At 44.5% G+C, this 23,022-nt stretch overlaps 1 protein-coding gene across 2 annotated transcripts in view; it reads left to right on the top strand.

The window, feature by feature from the left end:
- The window catches only part of LOC138471743 (uncharacterized), a 143,835-nt gene that overhangs the window by 33,323 nt on the left and 87,490 nt on the right, over positions 1-23,022 (top strand). For both annotated transcript variants that reach the window (XM_069609548.1, XM_069609549.1), the window contains exon 4: positions 8,871-10,394. In XM_069609548.1, the coding sequence (XP_069465649.1) occupies positions 8,871-10,394 (1,524 nt within the window). The remainder of the gene's footprint in view (positions 1-8,870; positions 10,395-23,022) is intronic.

The following is a 23,022-nucleotide window of genomic DNA, read 5'->3' as shown; positions in this document are numbered from 1 at the left end:
TATTTATTTATTTATTTAAAAATTAAATCACAAAATATTTTAATAGGTAACAACAATCACCAATGGGGTGATAGAACACTGAATAATATCTTTAATGCACTGGGAATCAAGTAATGAACACAAAAAGAATGCTGCACAGAAAAGAATGCTTTTAGGTCGGTTTGGAACAGATAGTATTGTGGTTAGAGGTTCCCCCTGCAACACCCCTCAACCCACCAATAGGCAATTGAAATAGATGTTAGGCGAGAGCAGGTACTCAGGAATAATACAGATCAAACAGAATACCACTCCCACCTTCCCCCTTTAAACAAAAGAGAAAAATGGATTTGACTTTTCAGCTGGCAGAATGGCTTCAAATTGGCTGAGCAAAAACACTAAATATGTTCAAAAATGCTTACATTATTATAAATTCCTACGGGAGCCGCTTTGAACAGATGTAAGCAAACACATGCAATGATTTAATCAAAAGGAAACAGTTGGGATCTCAAAGGCCAAGTGGGAAATAGTTTAAATGTAATTCACACGTGTAAAACTTTTCCAAATGTCAATTGGCAGCAAACTTTTACTTATGCAATTTTTGATGTAACGGGTCAATCGCACTGTTTCACACTTTAGTTGTGAATGTAGCTGAGGATGTTAGGTACAAATGGGAGTTGAAATTTCGTTTCTATCTTAAAAACGGATGGAGTTATGGAGGTTTTAGTGAGAGGTGTTTTTCGAAAATGAAGACACGAATTTGAACAAGGACTTCAGTTTTGAATCAGAAAATATGTGTTATGCTTTCATTCAAGGCTAGAGCGTTCAGGCTAGGCAACCAAGTCGGGACAAAGTAAGCCCTGAGACTGATTCATGACTTCAGTAACAGAACCCCATCACCTTCCCCGGGGGCACCAGTCCAAAGACTCAAAGTGGGATTTATGGATCAGATTTACACAAATAAAGATGACTATGCAAATGGCGCTTTAGCAACTAGACAGAATAAGATAGCACTGAAGATTTTGACACTGTTACTGGTTATGAAAGTAGGATAGTTCAGAGATTAGAGAGGAACAAGATAATGTAAGGTATACAATAGTTCTCTAGCATCCTATTAGTACTCACAGTCACGGTTCTGGTCAATGGATTGGTTCTATCAAGGAAAGACAGCATATCAGGCGCGGGACTGGGTCAGCTAGGCCGGTCATCGGAACTGCACAGGATCTGCCATTCTTGTTTCTGGGTATTTAAATCAGCGGGATGGTGAGTTCCTCGGGCAGGCATTGTGGTAGCAAGCCATATAGTTTCAGGATGCTAGTTTCGGGATGATTTCTCACATCACAACACTTCACTGGGTTGTGAGGATAAGTTTGAGGATTGAGGCCTTGCTGAAAATGGTTCAGCTATTGCTGGGCCTGGTCCTTGGCATCTGGATCTGGAAGGATGTTAAATGCTGGATGTTGAATGATGGATCAGAGTGATTTGCTGGAATCAGAAGAGTGAGTCACTATATGTTGTCAGCTGTCTCTATTTATCCTTTCAAATGACATCACAAAAATGGGTGTATCGGCCGGCTTAACTAAACTCGCCCCTGTGGACTAGGATTGCATCAGAGCCCCATCTCCACCTTGCATTCAAGTGATTGGATCCAAGACAGATGATGTCACATTTATGGTTTGGCTTTTACAATCCTTAGAAACCTCCCCTAGCCACCAGTATCAAAATCCAATTTTGTCCTAAATACATATTTATACATTTGTAACCTCTACAAAAATCACATACAGGGATTACATATGTTATGGAGTATCTGTTCCTCAAAACCCCAAGCTGTGAGATCTTGTTTCGCCTTTCTGCAGCATTTTGTCCATTTCACCATGAAAACATTTTCCAAATTTTCTCAGAATTTCCAGAATTATGTGTGTTTACCATAGGAATGTGTGTGCAAAGTTTAACAATTCTAGCATAAATACCGTTCCCATAAAACCACATATATTGCCATTCCTGTTCCGAATATGCTACACAGCTCCATCACATCTTGAAATGTAGCTCCAAAAATTAGACTAACAAATCTGCCCTTTTTATATTTCTCACCATTCCTGATAACAAGTTATGAGTCTCTAAAAATTGTCCATTATATGTTCTTAGCAGCAAATGGCCAGCCTTTTGTTTCTCTCTGGAGCTCAAGGAGTAGCCCCCACCTTTGGGAACCTTCTGCAAGCCAAGTTTACGACCTCTTCACACGTCCATTTCCTGGCCTGGAGTATCTGCCATTGTTCAGTCTCTGGCTGCAGACAAAAGTCTGTCCTACCCCGCAATTATCATATGTCAGTGAGTATCTGCTGAGAGGGAGACCCTCCTCTTGGGTGGAAAAACTTGTTTTTCAACTTCTGGAAGGCCCAGCCATGCTAATTTATTCTTAGTTTCTTGATTTAAAATCCAGCAGAAAACAAACTTGTTGCATCAGATGTCATAGGTAAATTATATTCTTAGATTTAAACCTGTGGAATCAAAAATAACTGAGATCTGTTTTTCTTTCATCAACAGTCATTTTATATTTGCTAATCCGGCAGGATTTTAGTTTAGATAACTTTAAAGTCTAATCAGGAGAGCCCAGTGTGCTGCACTTACATTTTTGACAGGAACTGTCATTCACAGGTAGCCCAGGGTACTGCACACAGATTTTTGACACAAACTGTCATTCACAGGCAATCCAGTTTTGCTTGAAAATGTTTTGCTTTTAACCTTTCAGGACTTTGTACATCCACAATGCTTCCTTAGGTTAAATGAATTTTTAGCACCAAGCCAGATTCTGAGTGTTGAGAAGTGTTATGTAGAGGCACTTTGGATTTTTAGCAGCAAAGTAAATGTCATTATAGGCACATTTTGGAGTTTACCTTGCAAAGTGCTGCTGCTCCCTCTGCACTCTATGTTTGCTTGTCATGGAGCTCACTGGCACTTTTTCTGCAGCTTGTGCTTTATTCCACCACACATGCACCATGGGTGGCAGGTTGTGCAGCCATTTTTTATTGTGTGTTGAAAACACGGTTTTGGAGGTTTTGGCGCGCACAAAAGATTTTCCGCCATTTTTGCTGTTTCTTGCACCATAGATAGCAGAGTGATGCCGCATAGTAATGCACAAATATACGCCAGTATTCCCATATAAGAACATACTCATGTATGCTTTGCGCATAAGGTCAGTAACAATACTATAAACAACATGTCCACGTTGGGTCCGTGAGTATATGCTTGTATCACCATGCAAGAAGGTACTCCTATTTGTTTTGCCATCAAAAATGCTGTGCCACAATATGATGTTTAAACTGGCTACACCAAAATACCAGTCTCGTTATGTAATAACAAATTACTCTTGCTTTAACATAGATGCCCAGTAAAAAAATGCCAATGCCGAAGAAATAGCTAGACTGGCTGCACCAAACTGCCACTCTAGTCACATAATACCACTTAACATGCTTGTTTTATCATATAAGTCTTGTAAAAATGCAATCCCAAAGAAATAGCTAGACTGGGTACATCAAAATCCCAGTTCAGCCAGGTAATAAAACTTATAATGCTTGCTTTTGCAAGGAAACATGTAAAAAAAATCTCATGCCAAAGTAAAAAAGGGCTAGATAGGCTGCACCAAATTGCAAGTCTACCCAGGTAATTACACTTATGATGCTTGTGTGATGAATTGCCATCTGGCAATGGTGTGAAAGTCCTGTCTTTTTTTATTTCTATTAAGTAATACAATTATGCGTGTAATTCCATCTCTGAAAGGGAAATTTGCAAATTAGATTCCCCTCTCATACGCTCCATGCCAAAAGCATAGTGTTTAATTGCACCCTGCTGCATCAGTATCATGATCTGAAGCACCTGCTCTACCAGTGGCACAGAGCAGGCTCGGAGGCCACAAGTGCCCTCTTGACAGCTGCAATGACATACAAGTCTATGCAGCGCAGGGGCTGGATTTAAGATATGCAAACCTGTTCCAAAAAGTGCATAAGTCTAGTGATCCTGTCCTGGTGGCACACTAAACTGTAAATATAAGCCATACCTGAGTTATCATATGGTGGCCAGCATCTCTCAGAATTATCAAAGCCACATTAAATTGATTTCACACATGTGGGCCCAGTTCAGCTGTGGAAGGTTTAAGTGTATTTATAACTTTCTGCTCCAATTTTCAATGTTATGCGGATGACACTCAGCTCTCTTTCAGGCCCCCCTCAGCCACCTCTGCTTCTTCTCTCATACCAGACTGTCTGGCAGCAATTCAGGAATGGTGTGCCGCCAATGATCTCTGCCTTCATGCCAGCAAGACTGAGATCCTCCTCATTGGGTCACCCGCTCCCTCCTTTCTCCTCTCTCTCTCTAGCCTCCCACTCTGGGCCCTCTTCCTGCTCCTTCCTGTGAGGCTAAGAACCTTGGTGTCAACTCCTCTCCTTCTCTCCTCCTATCTCTGACGTCTCTAAGAAGTCAAACTATCAGCTGCACCTCCTCAGAGGTATTCTTCCTTTTCTCACTTTCCCCCCCAAAGCTCACTATCTCCAGAGCCCTGGTCCTCTCTAGGCTGGACTATTGCCACAGACTATTTCTAAATCTTCCTGCCTCTACTCTTTGACCTTTACAACTTATCCAGAACAGCACTGCGAGACTTGTCCTTGGCCTCAAGCCCAGGGATCGTATCTCTCCAGCTCTAAAATATCATCACTGGCTCCCAGTGGCTGAAAGGATCAACTACAAGACCCTCTGCATTGTCCACGAGGCTTTATGGGACCTGGGACCGCTCTGCCTCCAACTTTCTGTTCCAAAACATCTTCCTTCTTGAGCTCTCCGCTCATCCACCTTCAACTCTCTGAGGGTCAGACGCTTCTCCAAGCAGAGAGTTGGGGCAGATCTATCTCCTTGGCGGGAGCCTCCCTCTAGAACAGCCTCCCTGCATCTCTCAAACTTGAGCAGAACCACCTCTGGTTCCGGAAGCAACTCAAGATTCTTCTGTTTTCTCTTTTACTCTGCCCTGCTGATGCACCATACTGCACTGTGCACTAGTCACCTGGTCACCCTCTGAACTCGGGCCCAGGCTCCTGCATGTCAAGTTGCCCACACACTGCTTCCCAGCTCCCAGACACTTAAGGGTCTGTATCTGCAACCCTACAGTCCCTTGTCTATGCACTTATTAGCCACCCGATGGCTGCACTTGTGAGTTAACTGCACTTTCCCCTTCCCCTCCCCCTGGCACTTCTCCTCTTCCCTCTTCCTTGCACATGCACGATCTGAATGACACAAGGCCTATTACGATTATTATTCTTTGCTCCCTTGTTACCCCCTCCTTGTCTTATCGCACCTAGAAACACGTGTGTACAGGCCTGGTATAAATGCCACATCATATCATATCATATATTCCTCCCAGACAGGGCCCACCCCTGTCCACTGACAGGACTGTTGCCTCGAGAGGGATTGCTTTTGTTTGTTCCTTTTTAAGGGCAGGTTGCACCCTTTACCCCAGGACGGCCACTCCACAGGACACTGGCCTGGTAAAACAAGGTCTATGTTCTAAGAGAGAAGGGAAGAGGCAGAATTAGAGTAGCCAGGGGATCTTTGTCCAAGGGTTCAATGGAAGAAAACTTCCACCGTTTTGGATCTCCTTGCCTCTCTCTTTCCTCTCCCCTCCACTTCCTCTGGAGGAAAGCACTTTGGATGTGACATTTGGCTGTGACATCAGAATGACAAAGGACACTCATTTCAATAGCAGGGTCTGGACCCCTAAAGCAGGCTAGCTTTAGTCTAATCACCTGGAGGCTTAAGCCCATAAAGGAAGCGGTCTCCCAGCACTTCTGGGAATCATCTTGAAGCATCTTTGGATCATCACTTGAGAACAATTCTTTGGACGCTGCCGAAAGAGAAGTCCTTTCTAACATCCTCCATTTGAGAGGGGAAGGCGGGTGTTCCAAAGGCAGAGGTGAGCTCTGTCACCTAATCATACGCAGGGCCCATTGGGGGTGAACGCTGCTGCTGGATCATAAATCTGCCTCTCTTCCAACCACCCGGTTTCCTGCGGCCTCACCATGATGCAGGTCCCCCGAAGGTGCGTGCCAGCCTCCCCCGTGTTTGCGAGACTGAGAAATGGACTGACATTGGCCCTTGAGACCCTGGAGTGGGACTTACAGCACCAGGAGTCAAGAACAGCCAAGGCCCCTGTTGTTGATGACGACCCACTCCGAGCCATGACTCAAGTGAGCTACACACGGAGCAATCTCGCAGGACCCTTCGACACTGCCCTTTGGTGTACATTGTTCTCTGAACCACTGTCTGCTGCTCAACTCTGTTTGTCCCCAGACTGCACCAGCAAAAGCGTGTTGTTGCCTTGGCTCGAAACTTGAAGTACCACTGCCTTGCTCGAGTCGCTCTCCGAAACACCAGCTTCGTTATCACTGCTCCTGTAAATCGGTCAACCCGACCCTGGTTTTATCAAACTGCGACTGCCGACTGAACCTGGGTACCACCCGATCTGGGCAGCATTAGTAGACGATTCAGGACCACACCCACCTTCTGTTTGACCATGACGCGATGCCACCTGCTACTGGGCCATCGCGACTGCTGCATCCTTGACCCGAGATGACACTGTGATTGACGCAGAGAATGCCGATTCAATGCTATTGAGCCACCAAGACATTTGCAAAGGTACTCTTTAGCTATCTCGCCCTCTGGTCCATTTTTGCACCCTAGATACTGGATAGTTCACTTTAATTCCCTCTTGCAACTCGAAGAAATATCCTTTCGAACATTGTGGTCTTTTGATTGCCTTTCCTGCCTTGTCTCATCACCCAGCGTGCTGCATCTATTCTGTCTGTGCATATGCTGTGTTTCTGTTGTGGGGTGGGTTTTTACAGTGTTTCTGGTAAATTAGTATTGTACATGGTATGTCTGAAGAAACTGTATATTTTTATAGATCCTTGATTGGACATTCTTTTATTTTGGACTGTTATACTTCGCTGTTTGGTTTGCTACTGAACCACGTTCATACCCGGATGAAGATTATAGCATTCCCTCCTTGACTGTGCCTGTTTTACCTTCATGATTGTGTTGGCTATTGGTTTGTAGAAGTATGAGGGCAGAGTGGGCATTTTAGCCTCTGCTCATTCTAGTACTCCTGCAGGGCAGAAGTTAATTCATCTCAGCTTGCTTTGTTACAGATGTCAGTAAAACATGCTGTGCCAAAGAAATAGCTAGAATGACTGCATTAAAATGCCTATCTATCTACATAATGACACTTATGATGCTTGCTTTATTAAAGAAGACCAGTAAATAAATTGCATGCCATTGTAAGAAATGGCTAGACTAGCTGCACCATAATGCCAGTCTATCCACGTGATAAAAATGATCATCCTTTCTTTATTCAAGATGTCCCGTAAAAGATGTCGAGCTACAGAAAAAAATTGCTAGACTAGATGCACCCAAAATGCCAGTCTAGCCACATAACAACACTAGTCATGCTTACTTTATCATAGTTGCCCCACCAAAAATGTTCCCCCTCTCTCCCCAATGTCCCATACCAGACCCACCCTCCAAACCTCCTGCCTGTCTCCTACCAGAATCAATGCCTCAGCCAAGCAAGCACGAGCACAACATTCACATTCGAGGTTCAATAGCTCATTCACAAAGGCAACCATACACCATACACTCGCTCATTGAAAAGTGCACTCATCATCATACACATGCTCAATTACACAAGTATACACAAGTATACACACATACATTCACATATACTTTAGTAAGTCTTACCTTATGCCCCGGTGCTGATCGTTGAAAGGTGGCGCCTCACTGAAAGTGCTCAAGCATGAGCAGGAACCACAAACAAAAAAAGAGCAATTCCTGGTTCCTTCACATGCGCACTGGAGTTTCAGTGCTTCTGACATAGCACTCAAATCTGTTTGGATGTGCGGGGAGGTGCAGGATCGCTCCACACACATGCAGACATTCATCTCCCCAGCCTGCATCCCCAATGGGCTATGAAAGGTTAGAGAGGCAAAACGCTCTAGCCTTGCATGGTCCATTGGACATTCGATCTGGGGGACCAAAACTATCAAAGGGAAAACAGGTTACCCTTTGACAGATTAAGCCCAGCTCCTCTTTAGTGGGCAACGGGTTGGGGAGGCGCCTCCTTGGCCGTTATGGACAAGGTGCCCCTGCTCAGGGATTGGATGTGCGGGTACAAGGTCTGCTATATCAGTCACTCCATAGTAGTCCAAGCGCTTTCCGGCCGCGCGGAATTTATGCCAATGTAGTGATGTTTCAGTGGCTGTGCACATGCTGTTTTCCCCAATGTACAGACATCCTAAGAGAATTATATATATGCAAGATTAAAAATCAATGCCCGTGCAAAGTTTTATTTTATGAAAAAAGGAAACATATCCATAAAGCTGTGCCTTAAAGAGCTGATTGTCTAACAATAAAGTGTTGCTTTGAAAACATTAGCAACCCCCTCTTGGCCCAGAATAGTCTGCTCCAATGTCCAGATGAACAACTGAACCTTTCCTCTCACTTTTATAAAGTTGGAGAGTGGGGGCTTCTTGTAAACTGGTCCCTGCCACTGCTCTCGCGCTTAGTAAGCAGATGCCTTTGCCCTGTTGCCTGCATGGTATAGACGTGCCTTACACTTTCACAAATACCCAATTGTCAATATTTAGATTTATGACCTTTGAGATGGTTTTCTTTGGCTTCATGAAGGTGGTGTTCTTTTTAGAAATTGCCACCATCTTAGAGCTGCCTTCGTCATTTTTTTATTGTCTTCATTTTAAGTTAATGTTATTTTCAGTTTGTAATTTATTTTCCTTTGAGCTTTTATTCATGTTTTTTTCCAACTTTGTACCTCCCTGTCGATTTTTCTTCTTCCGCAGGTGGACTTTTCTGTGCTGTAATTATCTGTCTGGCTGTCTGTTTCTTTGTCAAGCGCAGCAAACAAGGCAGGGCAACCAATCCCGAAGACCAACGAGAAGACGTGGTGGATAGTTCACACAAAAGCGCAACGGGAGGAATCCCCATCAAAATGGCGGCTGCCAAAGAGCTAACTCGGCATCACCTGAGGCCTGCATCAAAGCAAGCTCCGCCCAATAACCAGCGCATTGATTCATTTGAAAATTGCCCTTCTGAGCTTTCTGGGAGTACATACAGTGGCAGGAAAAAGAATACTGGGATCGTGTCACCAATGCATAGTCCATCAATGGACCCGGTGGCAAGGTCTCCAAAGAAAACGATTGATGGTGCGGAGAAGCCGGTCTCAGAAGCCAATCAGGAGATCAAAGGCTCAAATCAAAGAGGGAGTCAATTCCTAGGCTCTGCCGGAAATAGCATGAGTGAGAATTCTGCAAAGACGGAAGGTCTTTCCAAAAGTTTCACAGCACCAGACTTGCTATTCACCAATCAGGAGCAAAACTTGTTCAATTTCTCAGGGTTAAGGACCAGCTTTGGGGATCACAGAGGGAGCTCTCCTGCTATCTCCAAACATCCACTATCCTATGCTACAGAAGGTTTGCAACCTACCCCTGACAAACCAAACCTCCATGGCATGCAAAGTATCCAATATATTAATGATGGCCACAACCTTCACAGTAGACAAGGGATCCCACATATCCCTGATGACCTGAATGTCTACAGTACACAATGTTTGCAACCTACCCACGATGATGCAAACTACAACAGTACACAAGTTCTACAACCTTCCTGTAATGACCAGAAATCCTTCAGTGAGGAAGGTCCTCAAACTACCCCTGATGACCCAAACCTCTGTAGCATGCAAGGTTTGCAGAACATCCCTGAGGAACCACAAAGGTTTAGTAAAGGAGCTGTACAACCTACCAATGATAAGCTAAAGATATGCATTCCCAAATCTCTGCCAACTATCCCTGATCATTCAAAATTAGACAGTTTGGAAGCTCTACAAGCGACCCCCGACAAAGAAAAAACACATATGACTCAAAATGTACAATCTAGCGCTGCTGATCAAGAAAGCTGCAGTACACAATCTACACCTGGTCCCTCAAAATATTACAGTGCGCAACGTCTGCATCCTGCCCAGAAAGACTCAAAAAGCTGCCCTCTGCCAGGTTTGCCTGCTGCAGCTGAGGACCCAAAAGTCTTTGATGCAACGGGTCTGCAGTTGATCCCCAGAGACCCAAAATACACCAGGACTGAAGGGGTGTTGCCTGTCACCGAGGATGCTGAATGCATCAGAACCCCAGATTGTCTTCCAGCTGCTGAGGAGCTTCAATGTTCCTTCAGGTTTGCTTCTGCTGAGGATCTGGGCTGTTTACCTTCAAGCGATGCCGCACATAATCCCGCAAAGAGGGCCAGAGATGCACCTGATGGTCCTTTTCACAAGGGCACTTCCAAGGAGACGGATGAGATACAGATCATGGCACCTGGTAAGTTCAAAATTGCAAAGAGTATTTACTTTACTGAACTATTAATAATTCATCGAAAGCATGCCTGGTCCTGCTGAAACAGATAGATTCAGTATGAGTAAGAAACATGCGTAAAAGTCTTGCGTGAGGTAACTACCGCTCTGCCATACGCATATCACTGCATTGGCACCTGCTGTGCCTGTGTTACTTGAATCCCTTTTTACCTTTTCCCATAGTTTGTAATTAAGAACAGAACATTTATGGTTAAAAATCGTTAACATGCACACATTATACAATGCCCTTTTTTGCCTCTTTGTGCATTGCGAAAATCAGGGGGAGTTTTTGCGCATTTTAAAGCGCACACCAAATTCACAGATGGACCCGCACTTTAAAATGTACAGAAAACTAAACTGTACCTATTTGGAATAGCCACAGGGAGGCGCTCATTGCATAACAGGGTTTTCCTTGACCCTGTCATGCATTTTATTTTAGGTGTGAACCAATTTCATTTCTAGCCCTCAATCATGGATCAAACTGCTTTTTTATTTTGTTGACATTTGAAAGTGACAGGCCCTCTAATGGCTCGTTATGGTGAAATGCTCTCCCAGCACCCACATGGCTGCTGGGAACCTGTAATTTATTCATTTAATTTGTTTTTTATATAGCGCAAGCATCAGGGCGCTGACATGTACACGTAGGTACAAAACATATAATATCACAGTACAAGGTGCTCAAAAAGTCATTAGGGTTATCAGTTTCTTAGGAGCGGTTTTTCAATTGAACAAATGAGTTTTGAGTTTTCTCCGGAAGTTTATATATTTTTGTTCTAGTCATAAAAGAGATGGGCAGGTTGTTCCACATCATGGATGCTTTAATATGGAAGGCTTTCCCAAGTCTGTTAGCCTTTTTGAATCTGACAATTTCGATTTGACCTTTTGAGTCCGACCTGAGCGTCCGTCTTGGTACGTTTGTGACCAGTTTGGTTTTCAGGTAAGACGGGGCAGTCCCGTGGACGCATCCGTGTATCAGCGTCACAGCCTTAAATGCAATTCTTTCCTCAACGGCTAACCACTGTAGATTGTATTCAAGGAGCCTGACCAGCAAATTATTCACACTGCAGCACAGCCCCTGGAAATGGGCAGGCCGCCTTTGACAATAAGTGGGCATCGAAAAACGGTGCGTTCTCCGCAGTATTTTTATTAGAAGCCCCTTAGCCCAATGGACTCCAGTGGGTCTTTGAAATAGCAGATAGGCTACAAACTTCCCAATCAACGGTACCACCTCACTTCCTGTGTTAAAGAATGCTCTCTGTAAATTTCATTTCAGCTTTCTCCCAGCCATTAAACCTACGCAGCAAAATAAAAAAAAATACATCCGAAGAAGGATGAACTATACTGCATCAAAATCAATAAACAAAATAGTCCAAATATTAACACATATTTATGAATATCTAATTTAATTTCTTTTTAATAACACGCCTAATACCGTACCTGAGTTCGTTTTCTAACCGCAGATCTGGGATTTGAACCTCTGTTAGCCTGCGTGGTCTTGCTTCCAAGACCAGCGCGTTGCCCCTGCGCTATCCTATAGAAAAAACACCATCTTTAAAGCATGTCTGCATTCTCCAAACCAGGGAGGAATGTATTTCAGTGGATAAAAATAGCGTTTACCCTGTCTCATTAGGTGGCCATGTTTTTATATCAGTCCTTTGCTCTCTCAACTACTACCATTTTACTCCTTCCAATAAACCGGAGGATACTACACACGTGAAAGATCGGAGAGTTCTTTCCAAGTTCACCTCCTGGCCGACACATACAAAAGAATGAGTGTGACGCAAAGACATGATTTGTTGGGAGTCGAAAATCATAGCGACTGATGGGAGGGATACATGTCATTTGTTTCTTTTGATGAGGGAGTAGAAAATCACAGTCACTGGTTCAAGTGGCAAAACATAAGCTAGGTTATTTTTTATGAGCGATCAGAAATTAACTCTGCCCTTTTGGAGTTTGATATAGACACACTCCAGAAGGTCAAGAAATGCACACAGAAAATCACTGAGTGAGGATTGTGATAAACAGACACATGATTGGTGGGGGAGCAGCACATCACAGTAACTTGTGAGACATGATGCACTGTATTTAGAGAATTAAACCGAGTGGGCATGCGCACAGAACAGAAAAGCATGAGCACTGTTCTGAGTGTGATGCCCATATTTCATAATTGCTGAGGGAGCAGAGTACCTCAGTGTCTTACTTTAGAAGTGGCATTCACAGAGCAAAACTAAGCGATTGCTGTGAGGGGGTGCCCTGTCTTTTTGTGGGAGTGATGGATGTTGTTGTCACCACCACTGTCGTGATGGCAGGACAGGAGGCCCTCTATGGGGAACCCCACAAGGCCCCAGAGGTCTGTCACAAATCATATGCCCATGCAGCGACCTTCCTTTTATAGGGTGCCACAGAATAGTATTGGCTGCACTGTTCTAATGGTTCTGATGGTACCTTCAGTCCAACGTGTATGCCACAATGAAGATGGGCTCTATGGCAGCTCTGACTGTGTTCTTGTGCAGCTGCAGTAACCACGTATGGCTGACCTCTGGGTTCATTATCACTCCCAGGTGCGCCCGTGGGGGGAGGATTGCTGTGGCTCAGTACAAGCCACAATTCCTGTTGCCTAAGAGTGGGAGCGAGGAGAAGGTCGGAGAGGGGCGCTGTGCTCACGGGACAGGGGAGGAGGCAGTGGGAAGACACTAGGAAGGAGGGTAGAAAGTGAGAGGAAGAAGGTGTGTGGAGCTAGAGTGAAAGAGGAAGAAAGAATACCAGGAGAAGGGTTGGGTGAAAACATAAAGAGAAGATTGAAAAGGGGCTGTGAAGCAGGTGGTAGAGAGCTGGCACCAGAGATGACCATCCCAAGAGTTATTATGAGGTTGGAAGGAGCACCAGAGAGAAGGTGCCAACAAGTTACGAGGAGGGTGATAGAAGGAATCACTTGAAGGTGGCACCACGGATGTGTGAGGAGGGTGGTGGAAAGAAAATTGGAGAAGAGGTTGAGTTGAGCTATGAGTAGAGGTTGAAAAGGAGTTGGGAGGAGGAAGGAGGAGAGAATGCCAAGGGAGAAGTGGGGTGGATTCTGAAAAAGAGCGTGGAAAAGAGCATCGAGGAGGTGGAAGGGATTCACAAAAGCGAAAGTAAAGAAATGCCTGAGAAAGAGGACAGCGGTACTGCTAAACAAGTGACCAAGAAAAGAGTCCAGGAAGTATCAACAGCAAAAGAAGGGGATGGAAAAAAGACGGAGAGGCCTCCTTAGGAACAAAACTTTTGCATATTGTCAAGAAGGTAGTCCGGGTTGAGGTTTCTTAGAATAGATTCCGGATCCTGGGGCAGATATGTAACACTCAAGAGGCACGAGGAGAGGTTACATTAGCAATCCCCTGCTGGACACTTTGGGGAGTGGCCCCTGTGATAAAACTACAGCCTTTGTCCATTGCTGGCCTACCCTGCAGGCGCAGGAGGTCCTTAAGAGGATCTTCCACCATATCCAGGACAAGAAGCAGATGACCAGGGCCCACTGAACCAGAAGACAAAAAAGAAGTTTCAGGGACACTTACAAACCCAAGGACTCTGCGTGACTGTGACTCTATTAACCGCTTGGAACAGTGCCTGCATTGAGATGTGCTGATCCACTAATTGTTATTACCCAAAGAGAAGTTCTCCAAAGGGCATTGTTGGACTCTGATAAGCTCGACTCTGGGATATATTGACTTGAACCTTCTTAAAACCTTATTTAGTTGAATTATAGTGGAAACCATTCAGTTACTGTCAGTAGTTTCATAAAGTAGTTGGTCTATCCATTTCAATAACCCTAAAAAAACCGATTTGAAATATATATTTATTTAGCATTTGCCTGTTGTTCATCCTGTTCAGCTTTGTTAAATTACACACACACACACGCCCAATTTTGTCAGAGGGCAGAGAATCACAGTGGCTGAGTGCTATACATAGATGTGATTTTAATGAGAGAAGAGAAGGAGCAAACTATTGACAAAGGGGACCGACCAAATGGATGTGGATAGAATGACCAGACTTCAAGTGCCCATTGCCCTCAAACAGAGAACAGGTAGGGAGAGTCAACATTTAACACTGGAAGTGCCCAACTTATGCCTGATAGTGTGCAGAAATCAATCACAAGGCATTGTATGCCAAATGTCACTCTGGTTTGCAGGATTTAGAGGAACACAAACAGGTCATGCATTTTAGGTCTACATAGAGAAGGAAGGTTCAGTCAATTGTGAAAGGAGTGCAGAAGGCATCAAGTACAGAACAGAGAGAAAGAAGACCCAGTGTAATGGCTCTACTCATTCAGACAATGCAGTAGCGGAGGCAGCCCTTGATGCCGGGGGAGGCAGATAATAGGGTGCCAGACGGAAGCTGGGGGGGGGTGCACTGGGCACCAGGGGAGATCTGGGGGTGGGGGAGACAGAGGGTGGCCAACCCCCTGCTCACCCTGGCTCTGCCACTGGGTCAATGATGACCACAATAGAGATTATGCTCCCTTCATTAAGGCAGGTCTGCAACACGTTTGTGGACACCACCGATGCAGAGGAAGATAGTGCTATTGATGGAGAGAAGTTATAGATGGAGGAGGCAGTGGCAGAGGCTGATCAAAGCACAGTGTCCAGGCAACTTGTGAACATGCCACATACCTTTATGCCTAAAACACCCTGGCAGGTCTGCAATTGCTAGCTCAAGATATAGACCTGTGACCCTACCACCACCACGTCACTCACACAGTACATCCAGGAGACCTGTGCCACTAGATCAGTACAGGGCCCATTTCATCCCACAATGGAAACTCACTATGTGGAAGAAAGTAACAATCGGTGGCTGCATGTTAACACATGCCCACTGCATATGCACATTTTGTGGAGAGGAAAGACTGGGACCAATTTGGGTACTTGCTGATTTCTCCTGACAAGCTTCCTCTTGAGATGCAGCCACCAGGCCACACAACCAGTCCACACAATCCTGCTATTTCACCTTCATTGCTGGGACCTACCATCACTATCCTCGAGGTGCTGACAACCTATCAGTTTATCAGCAATGACCCCACCAATAAGTTAGGTAAGTGTCATTGAGACTTTGAAGTGGGCCCGAATGTCTCATAGGTAGGTCACCTGCTAGAATGCTACTGTTCAGGGTCACCTTTCAATAATGCCTGTGTTGGGAATAGCAGTTAATTACTAAACAAATTCTTAGTCACTGTTGCTTTTCTGGAAAGTCTGTGTTACAGTTGTAAAGTCCGTTTGTTATTGGAAATGTGGACCAAAGGGAAAAGCACGGACTTTATTTATTTGTTTGTTTGTTTATAGCGCACTGAAAACCAGGAGGCATCAGGGCGCACATTTACACCAGGACGTATCAGAGAAACAGTGGTCATGATCATGGACAGATCCTGATCATCCCTGTGCTCTAGATCACCTTGACGTCTTCTACCAGGGAAGTGGAGCCATTGAACGAATAGAGAGATGGAGAAGTTGTGCATGCCGGGTTTTGATGGGAATGCATATAGGGCAGCTTATCTCTGGGAGAAGTGGAGGAGTAGGTGGCACAATGGCTAGTCCCTACCAACTAGAACTGAGCTTTGTGGTGGTGGGCAATGCCTCCAACACCCTTGCTCTCCGAAGGGCCAGGCAGAACATTCAAATCCCATGGTCTGCAGATGGATGGCTTGCCCCTTGTCCTAATACATTGCACCAGACATTGCCAACCTCCAAAACACATGATTGCATGGCCCTGAAGAGCTGATTGAATTTCAGCTGGTCATAGGGTACAAGAAATATACAACACTAAATGTAATTTCACACAAGGTTGCCACATGCAAGCTGAGAGCAACAGTGCCAACCCACGTGCTGAACCTCTTACATGAGCAATACAATGAAGCGAGTGTCTGGTGCAGTAATCACAGCCAATCATTGGACTGGTATTCTTGCCACCAGGTCAGTGGAAGTTGCCGATTACTGTGTATGCTATGTGTTAGTGTGTTAATGGCATGATTTGTCACATAGGATCATAGTATGACAGCTACCGATACTATGCATGTTGGGAGCAAACATAGGCAACCTGGTGAAGGTAGATTACTTTTGCCCGAGTGGGACGGGTATGCCCGGGCCCCAAGCCTGATATGCTTGGAGACCCAAGCTACACCTCATTGATGATGCCCAATGAGGCTGTAACACGTCTAGGGGCTTCTTATGGTCTCACGCAGAAGGGATGCGACCGAGCAGTTTGGGTTGGACTGCCCCTTTAGTTCTTCGGACCAATCCTTATTTGCATAAGGTCTCGCTCCTTCTGAAATGGCATGGCAGTCAGAACAACAATGGTCTGTAGTGTTGCTCAGAGCAATTGCCAGTACAATGAGTACAATGAGTACATAACCCTGCAGCAATGCACCTTCAGCTTTCCATCACTTCCTGTGATGCCATTGAGATCAAGATCATGTACAATTTGTCACGGAGGACCATAGTATAACATCTACTGATACTATGCATGTTGGGAGCAAACATAGGCAACCTAACGAGGGAAGATGACTTTTTTCATGAGGCAGGTGGAGCAAAGCTGAAGAGGGATCTACTGCCAACCTTGTGCAGGAATCGGGTCTTGATGGCAATGGAAAGGAACACAGGATTCCACTCTTGATCCTAGCATCAAGTTGGGAATTTCCACTTTTCAGGTGCCTGTGGATGATGACTCAACAGATACAAATGAAGATCATTATGTGTGAACATTCACTGCCGCTGGGCTTTGAAGAGCAAGCGCTTGAAGCGCAAAGGCAGAAAAGACCTGTGGCTCCCCTTCATCTACCAATAGCTTTGTTGACGAGCAGACTCTGCTACACCTCACCTACCTCTGAGTCTCGCTCTCGGAAAGTCATTCTTGCATGTACTGCAAATAGGCAGCCAATCTCTGGGACGCACAATTTGGGTGCAGACAAGTGGAGTGTGGGTGATGACTGCAGCCCGGACATATCAAGCCAGTCCAGCACCCTATTTAAAATGTGTCTGGTCACTTTAATAAAGTTTGCCTCAGCAACTATTTTTTATTTTAGGATTTCTTACAATTTGATGTTCTTTTTACATCAGTGAATTTACCTTCTGTTACGTTGTCAGGTTCTGAGGTCAGGTGACATCTGATGAGATGTGATATTTGCAAAACAAAGCAGTTAGGGATGAACTGTCTATTTTGGGGTGGTGCCAAGCCTGATTTGCATATGGTCTTTCTCTTTCTGTCATGGCATGGCAAGCCGAATAATTATGGTCTGGTGGGTTGCCCGGAGCAATTGCCAAAGGTTAAAAATGAATGCATAACCTTTGTAACGATTCATGGGATCTCGTCACTTCTCCCCAGAGGGGAGCCCTTCCCTATGAGGCTAGGGAGGTGAGCCTGCTGTGCAACAATCTGCGTAGGGGTGGTGGAATGCAGGATCTCACAGGGAGAGACTACCCTTATCGGTACAAGGAATCCTGTTCCGTGATGGAACGCCCTAACACCCTAAACTTTGAGACTATGCAAGGCTCTCTGTCTTCTAAGAACAAATCTCAGAAGACAACTGTCTGTTATTGCAATACTACCCCCTTTACTTATATAAGATGTGATTCCACCAAGATGAGGAAAAATGAAAGGAACATACAAAGCAATATTGAGTCATCTCATGAAAGTACTGAGAGGAAGAAGATTGAAGGAGCTATGCAAATTACTCCTTTTTCAGCTCCAGACAGTACTGGGAAGAGGTGGCCCAATGGAGGCATGAAGAGTACTTCAGAGGCAACAAGGAAAGACTGCTGTACTCTGCTGGGGACGAACCAGCTTCAGAACATAGAAAGCAAGGAAGGGCTCCATGAAAGGGAAAGGGGAACCCTGTCAGTCCCAGGAAGCTCAAACCTGGGAACAGAGAAGCCTGTATAGCGAGCAAGTCCTCAGTCGAGAGGACACTGTGGAAAGGTCAGAGGAACCCTCCAAAGCAAGAGGGAGGCCCCACCTGAGCAGAAGCTGGAAAAAAGGCAGACAGTGGTGTGACCTCGGGGAGGTGGACCCCATGGTCTTTGATGCGGACACCGAGAGGCCAGAGACCCTGCGGAGCCGCAGCAGTGCAACGGGCAACGAGAAGAGAATCATGGCAAGCAGCCTAATGGAATGAGTCAACTCAACACCCCTGGAAGAACGGGCAGCATGGCCCCAGTAAACAGAAGGTAGCGGGAGCTACGGTAGACCCAGTAGGGGCTTGGGAAAGGGTGACAAATGCATCAGGAGTAATCCCCTCATCACAGTAACAGTGTTAAAGACACCACAAGGGAATGTTGTATCGGGAGTAATCGCCCTCGTCACAGTCACAATATTAAAGAGTGCAGTGCTAAGGAGTACATCAGGGGTAATCTCCCTCATCACAGTAACAGTGTTATAGACGCCACAAGTGAAGATTGCATCGGGAGTAATCTCTCTCCTCACAGTCACAGTGCTAAAGGGTACCGTACTAAAGAGTACATCAGGAGTAATCTCCCTCATCATACAATGAAGAGTGCACCAGTGGGGATTGCATCAGGAGTAATCTCCCTTGTTACAGTGCTAAAGAATGCAGTGCTAATGAGCGCACCAGGAGTAATATCCCTTGTCACAGTACAACTGTTAAAGATACCACAAGTGAAGATTACATCGGGAGTTATCGCCCCTGTCCCAGTATTGTGTAAAAGACATCACCAGTAAAGAGTGTATCAGGAGTAATCTCCCTCGTCACAGTAACAGTGCCAAAGCTAGCAGGAGTGAGGAGGGCATCAAGAACAATCTTCCTCCTGAGAAGAATGGAAAGAAAGTGCTCAACAGCGGACTGACTGCGGGGTAATTTCCCTCATCACAATAATAAGAAGAGAGGCATTCGGAATCAAGGAAGTTGCATGAGCGGTCTCTCTGCCGATAGTGCTATTAAGAATAGTGATCGAAATAAAGGACTCTTTGTGCGGGACGTCCCTTGGTTCATTACTCAAGGAGAAGAACAGGAAAGCCTGGGAGTTTAAATTGTGTTAAAAAGAAAGAACTGTTGAACAGTTGGTCAAACCAAGGAAAGTACCCGGGAGGAACTACAAGGAGTTTTAAAGGCTGTTACCAGACACTGTTTGAAAACAGCCTTTATGGCGAATACAGTTTGACCGGGAGAAGGGAGTCATTCTCCTGGTTTTCACCTTTGTTGAATCAAAAGCTATTTCAAAAGATTGTTAGAAGTCAGCCTAAAGGTTGACCCAGCTGACCAGGAGAAGGGAGTCATTCTGCTGGCCTCACCTTTGTTGGTACAAACATTTGCACAAAACTGTTCAGAAAACAGCCCTGAGGTTGATCCTCTTGAACCAGAAGAAGGGAGTCATTCTCCTGGGGTTGTTTCTGTTTGTTAAATCCTTTTTGATTAGTGGCAGGGTCAGAACAGGAGAGAGTTGGACAGAGGATGGACTTGTTACTTTGACATCCACCCTGGTGATGAGCCCCCGACTTATTAGTCATTTAGGTAGGGAAAATCTTCTAGTGATAGGGAGAGGTCGGCTCTTTTCTCTTTTGTTAAATAAAACTTTTGAGTAGAAATGCCACCCCTTTGTCAGACTCCTTCTTCTGACTTACCACACCTTCCAGCCATCTACCTTCAGTTTTGCATTTGTCACCCCGAGCGGGATAGGTATGCCTGGGCGTAGGACCCAAGCCTGATATGCTTAGAGACCCAAGCTACACCTCATTGATGATGCCCAATGAGGCTGAAACACGTCTACGGGCTTCTTGTGGTCTCATGCAGAAGGGATGCGACTGAGCAGTTTGGGTTGGACTGCCCCTTTAGGCTTCGGAACAATCCTTATTTGCATTAGATCTCACTCCCTCTGAAATGCCATTGCAGGCAGAAAAACAGTGGTCTGTGGAGTTGCTCAGAGCAATTGCCAGTACAATTAGTAACTAGACTAAATTTCTTTTGAGGCTACAAAACATATCATATATCCCCTGAAGAACCGTCCCCACATAGAGGGAGAAACATGTGTTGGGATAGCAAGGGATAAGAATAATAAGACACACCTTTATCAGTAAAACCACCTAGGAAAAGGACTTATTTTGAATTTAATTACAAAGTATACCACCTTGAGGAGAATGCAGATAATTCAACTCACAATACTGCAAATACTTTATGATGGAAAAATAAAGCTTTGCTGAGGACCACAACAATTGTGTCATACATCATTTGTTCTTTTCTTATATAGAAGTTATAGGTATATGTGTTCCCTTAACCAATCCCTCCACCCGATAGGTTTTATTATTTGCCATCTAGAACAATGTCATAAATGACGCATTGAGGTATAAAGCCTTTGTGTAATCAAAATGTAACTGAGAGTGTGTGAGCTTCAATCTTTTAGTTCACAGGTCTTCCTCTTTATTGAAGCTGATAATAAAGTAGTATTTTGCCATATTCTTTGAGTCTGTCCAGTCATTTGCGTGTGAGATAATTTATTATGGTAATCCTATTCTGCATTTAAACGTGCAAAGGTGCTACTGCACAATTTGGTTGTGGTGCGGATAGTTCAGGTCCAGATCCTCGGATTCTTGACATCTTCCACCATCAGCAGGAGGGCCACAGAGTTTCCTGTGGAGAGTGGTGCTATAAAACGTGCGACAACAGACGGTGGGCAGGTACCTCTTTGAAGAAAGTCCTGTCCAGTCCCCGCAGGCGCCCCATGGACTGAAGGCAAAGTGGTTGATTGGGGAAGAGTCGATACCGAAGGGCTCAAACTGAATAACAGATGTAAGTAGAAACATTGGAAGTGGCAAATAAAAGGGTAGGAACTTTATTGCATGTGCACATATAATAAGGGGGACGTAACAGGTTTTATTTAGGGAGAAAGAGATGCCTTGATACCTGACCTCAAGAAGGGAGAAGGGACTGCATCAAACTCTGGGTACAGAGTATTATTTTAGGCATTCCTGTGGCTACAGCCAAAAAAAGGGTCAGCGACAAACCCCAAAATGGAGTGAAATAGAGATGAGATAATGTATATCACGAGAATAGGACAAAATAATCATAGAAAAAGTGTGCACACATGTTGTGGGGGGTTTTGAAAAATATCAGTGTAAAGAATTGATGGCCAAAAACTGTAGAAAAATAATAATAATTTGACTTAGCAAAAAGATCTAAAAAAACAAGTGCTTGGCACCAATCAAATCATTGTAGGATGACCATTGAGATAGAACTGTAAACAAAGAGACAAAAAGGAATATTATTAAATAGGTTTGGAAATTGTTTGGAGAATATTTTTGATATATGAGTGGCGCTTGATGGTGCTTGCCTGAATTGATTATTGTGGCATAAATAATTAAAGTAATAATAGAATCACAACCCAGTAAGTATTGACAGTTAAACGACTTGTCATTATGGGGTACACTTCCCTTTTACACATATGCAGGACACTACCAGGATATACATCCAAGATTAGAAAGTACCACACTGAGTGGGTGAAAAGCACCACTAATAAAACCCTCATGCCGTGGCCTCAAGTAGGCTCATCATCAAAAACAGAATGACACATGACAAAATACTTTCATGCTACATATACAGGGAAGAAGCTAAAGAAAAGGTTAGCCATTTTAGAACTATGGAAGATGTATCAGGGTGAGAGAGAGGACCTGCCCGCAAAATATTGAATGCTTAATCATTATAAAGAGGAGGCCGTAACACCATTGACTCCTCTTTCTCCTCCCAAAACTGATAGCATAAGTGAGGACAAACAGGGAATTTATCCTCTAAAGGAGTTAAAGGCAGCAGCGGGGTATGTTAAGCCAGTATACTCACCCCCTGCTTATAAAAGTGAGGAACACATGGAAGAAAGCAAGAGTAAGGAACATAAATATACGCCCATACGCGATGAACATAAAGAGCGCGATGAGAGAAGGGACAATCAGATAGAAATAGAAGAGGAAGCCAAGAGACAAAAAGGAGAGGAAGATAAAGTAAGTGGAATGACGATAGTACAACACAAGTGGATAGGAGGACAAGTAATACTGAAATTAGATGGAAAGGGCATTGAAGATGTTAAAGAAAGAGAAGAGGGAGAAGAATGGGAAAAGAAGGAAAAGGAACGAGAGAGGGTATACAAAGAAGAGAAAGGAAGCAAAAGGAAGAGGAAGAAGGTACGAAGAACAGAAAAAAGAGAAAGAGAGAATAGAAGAGCAGAAACATGAATAAATAGGAGCACAAAGATCGGAAGGAACGTAGGGTGCAAAGAAGGTGAGAGGAAGAAGAAAAAAGGGAAATGAGCAGAAGGGTAGAAGAAATGAGTAGTAGTAGAGGGCAAAAGGATGACAAAATAGATATAGTTAATAAATGTATAACACCCATATTGATGCACAAGAGCGATGGGAAGAAGAGAGAGGATCACAACTGCCCAAAGGGATTTGCACGAGATACCGAGGGTACAAACATGGGCCAATGAGCATGAGACACAAGGCATAGGGAAAAGGATTGGGGATCTATCTAGGCAGATGAGAGAGAAGGATTCTTCTGAGACCAGAGGGAGCATCAAAGGATCTCCACCAAAAGAAAAAGGTGGCACATCAGATGACGTAATGATGGACAGGCATAG

Source organism: Ambystoma mexicanum, chromosome 8, assembly GCF_040938575.1.
Source record: "Ambystoma mexicanum isolate Mex_15411 chromosome 8, UKY_AmexF1_1, whole genome shotgun sequence".
In the NCBI taxonomy this organism is placed as follows: Eukaryota; Metazoa; Chordata; class Amphibia; order Caudata; family Ambystomatidae; genus Ambystoma; species Ambystoma mexicanum.
This window is presented reverse-complemented; position numbering and strand designations above follow the sequence as displayed.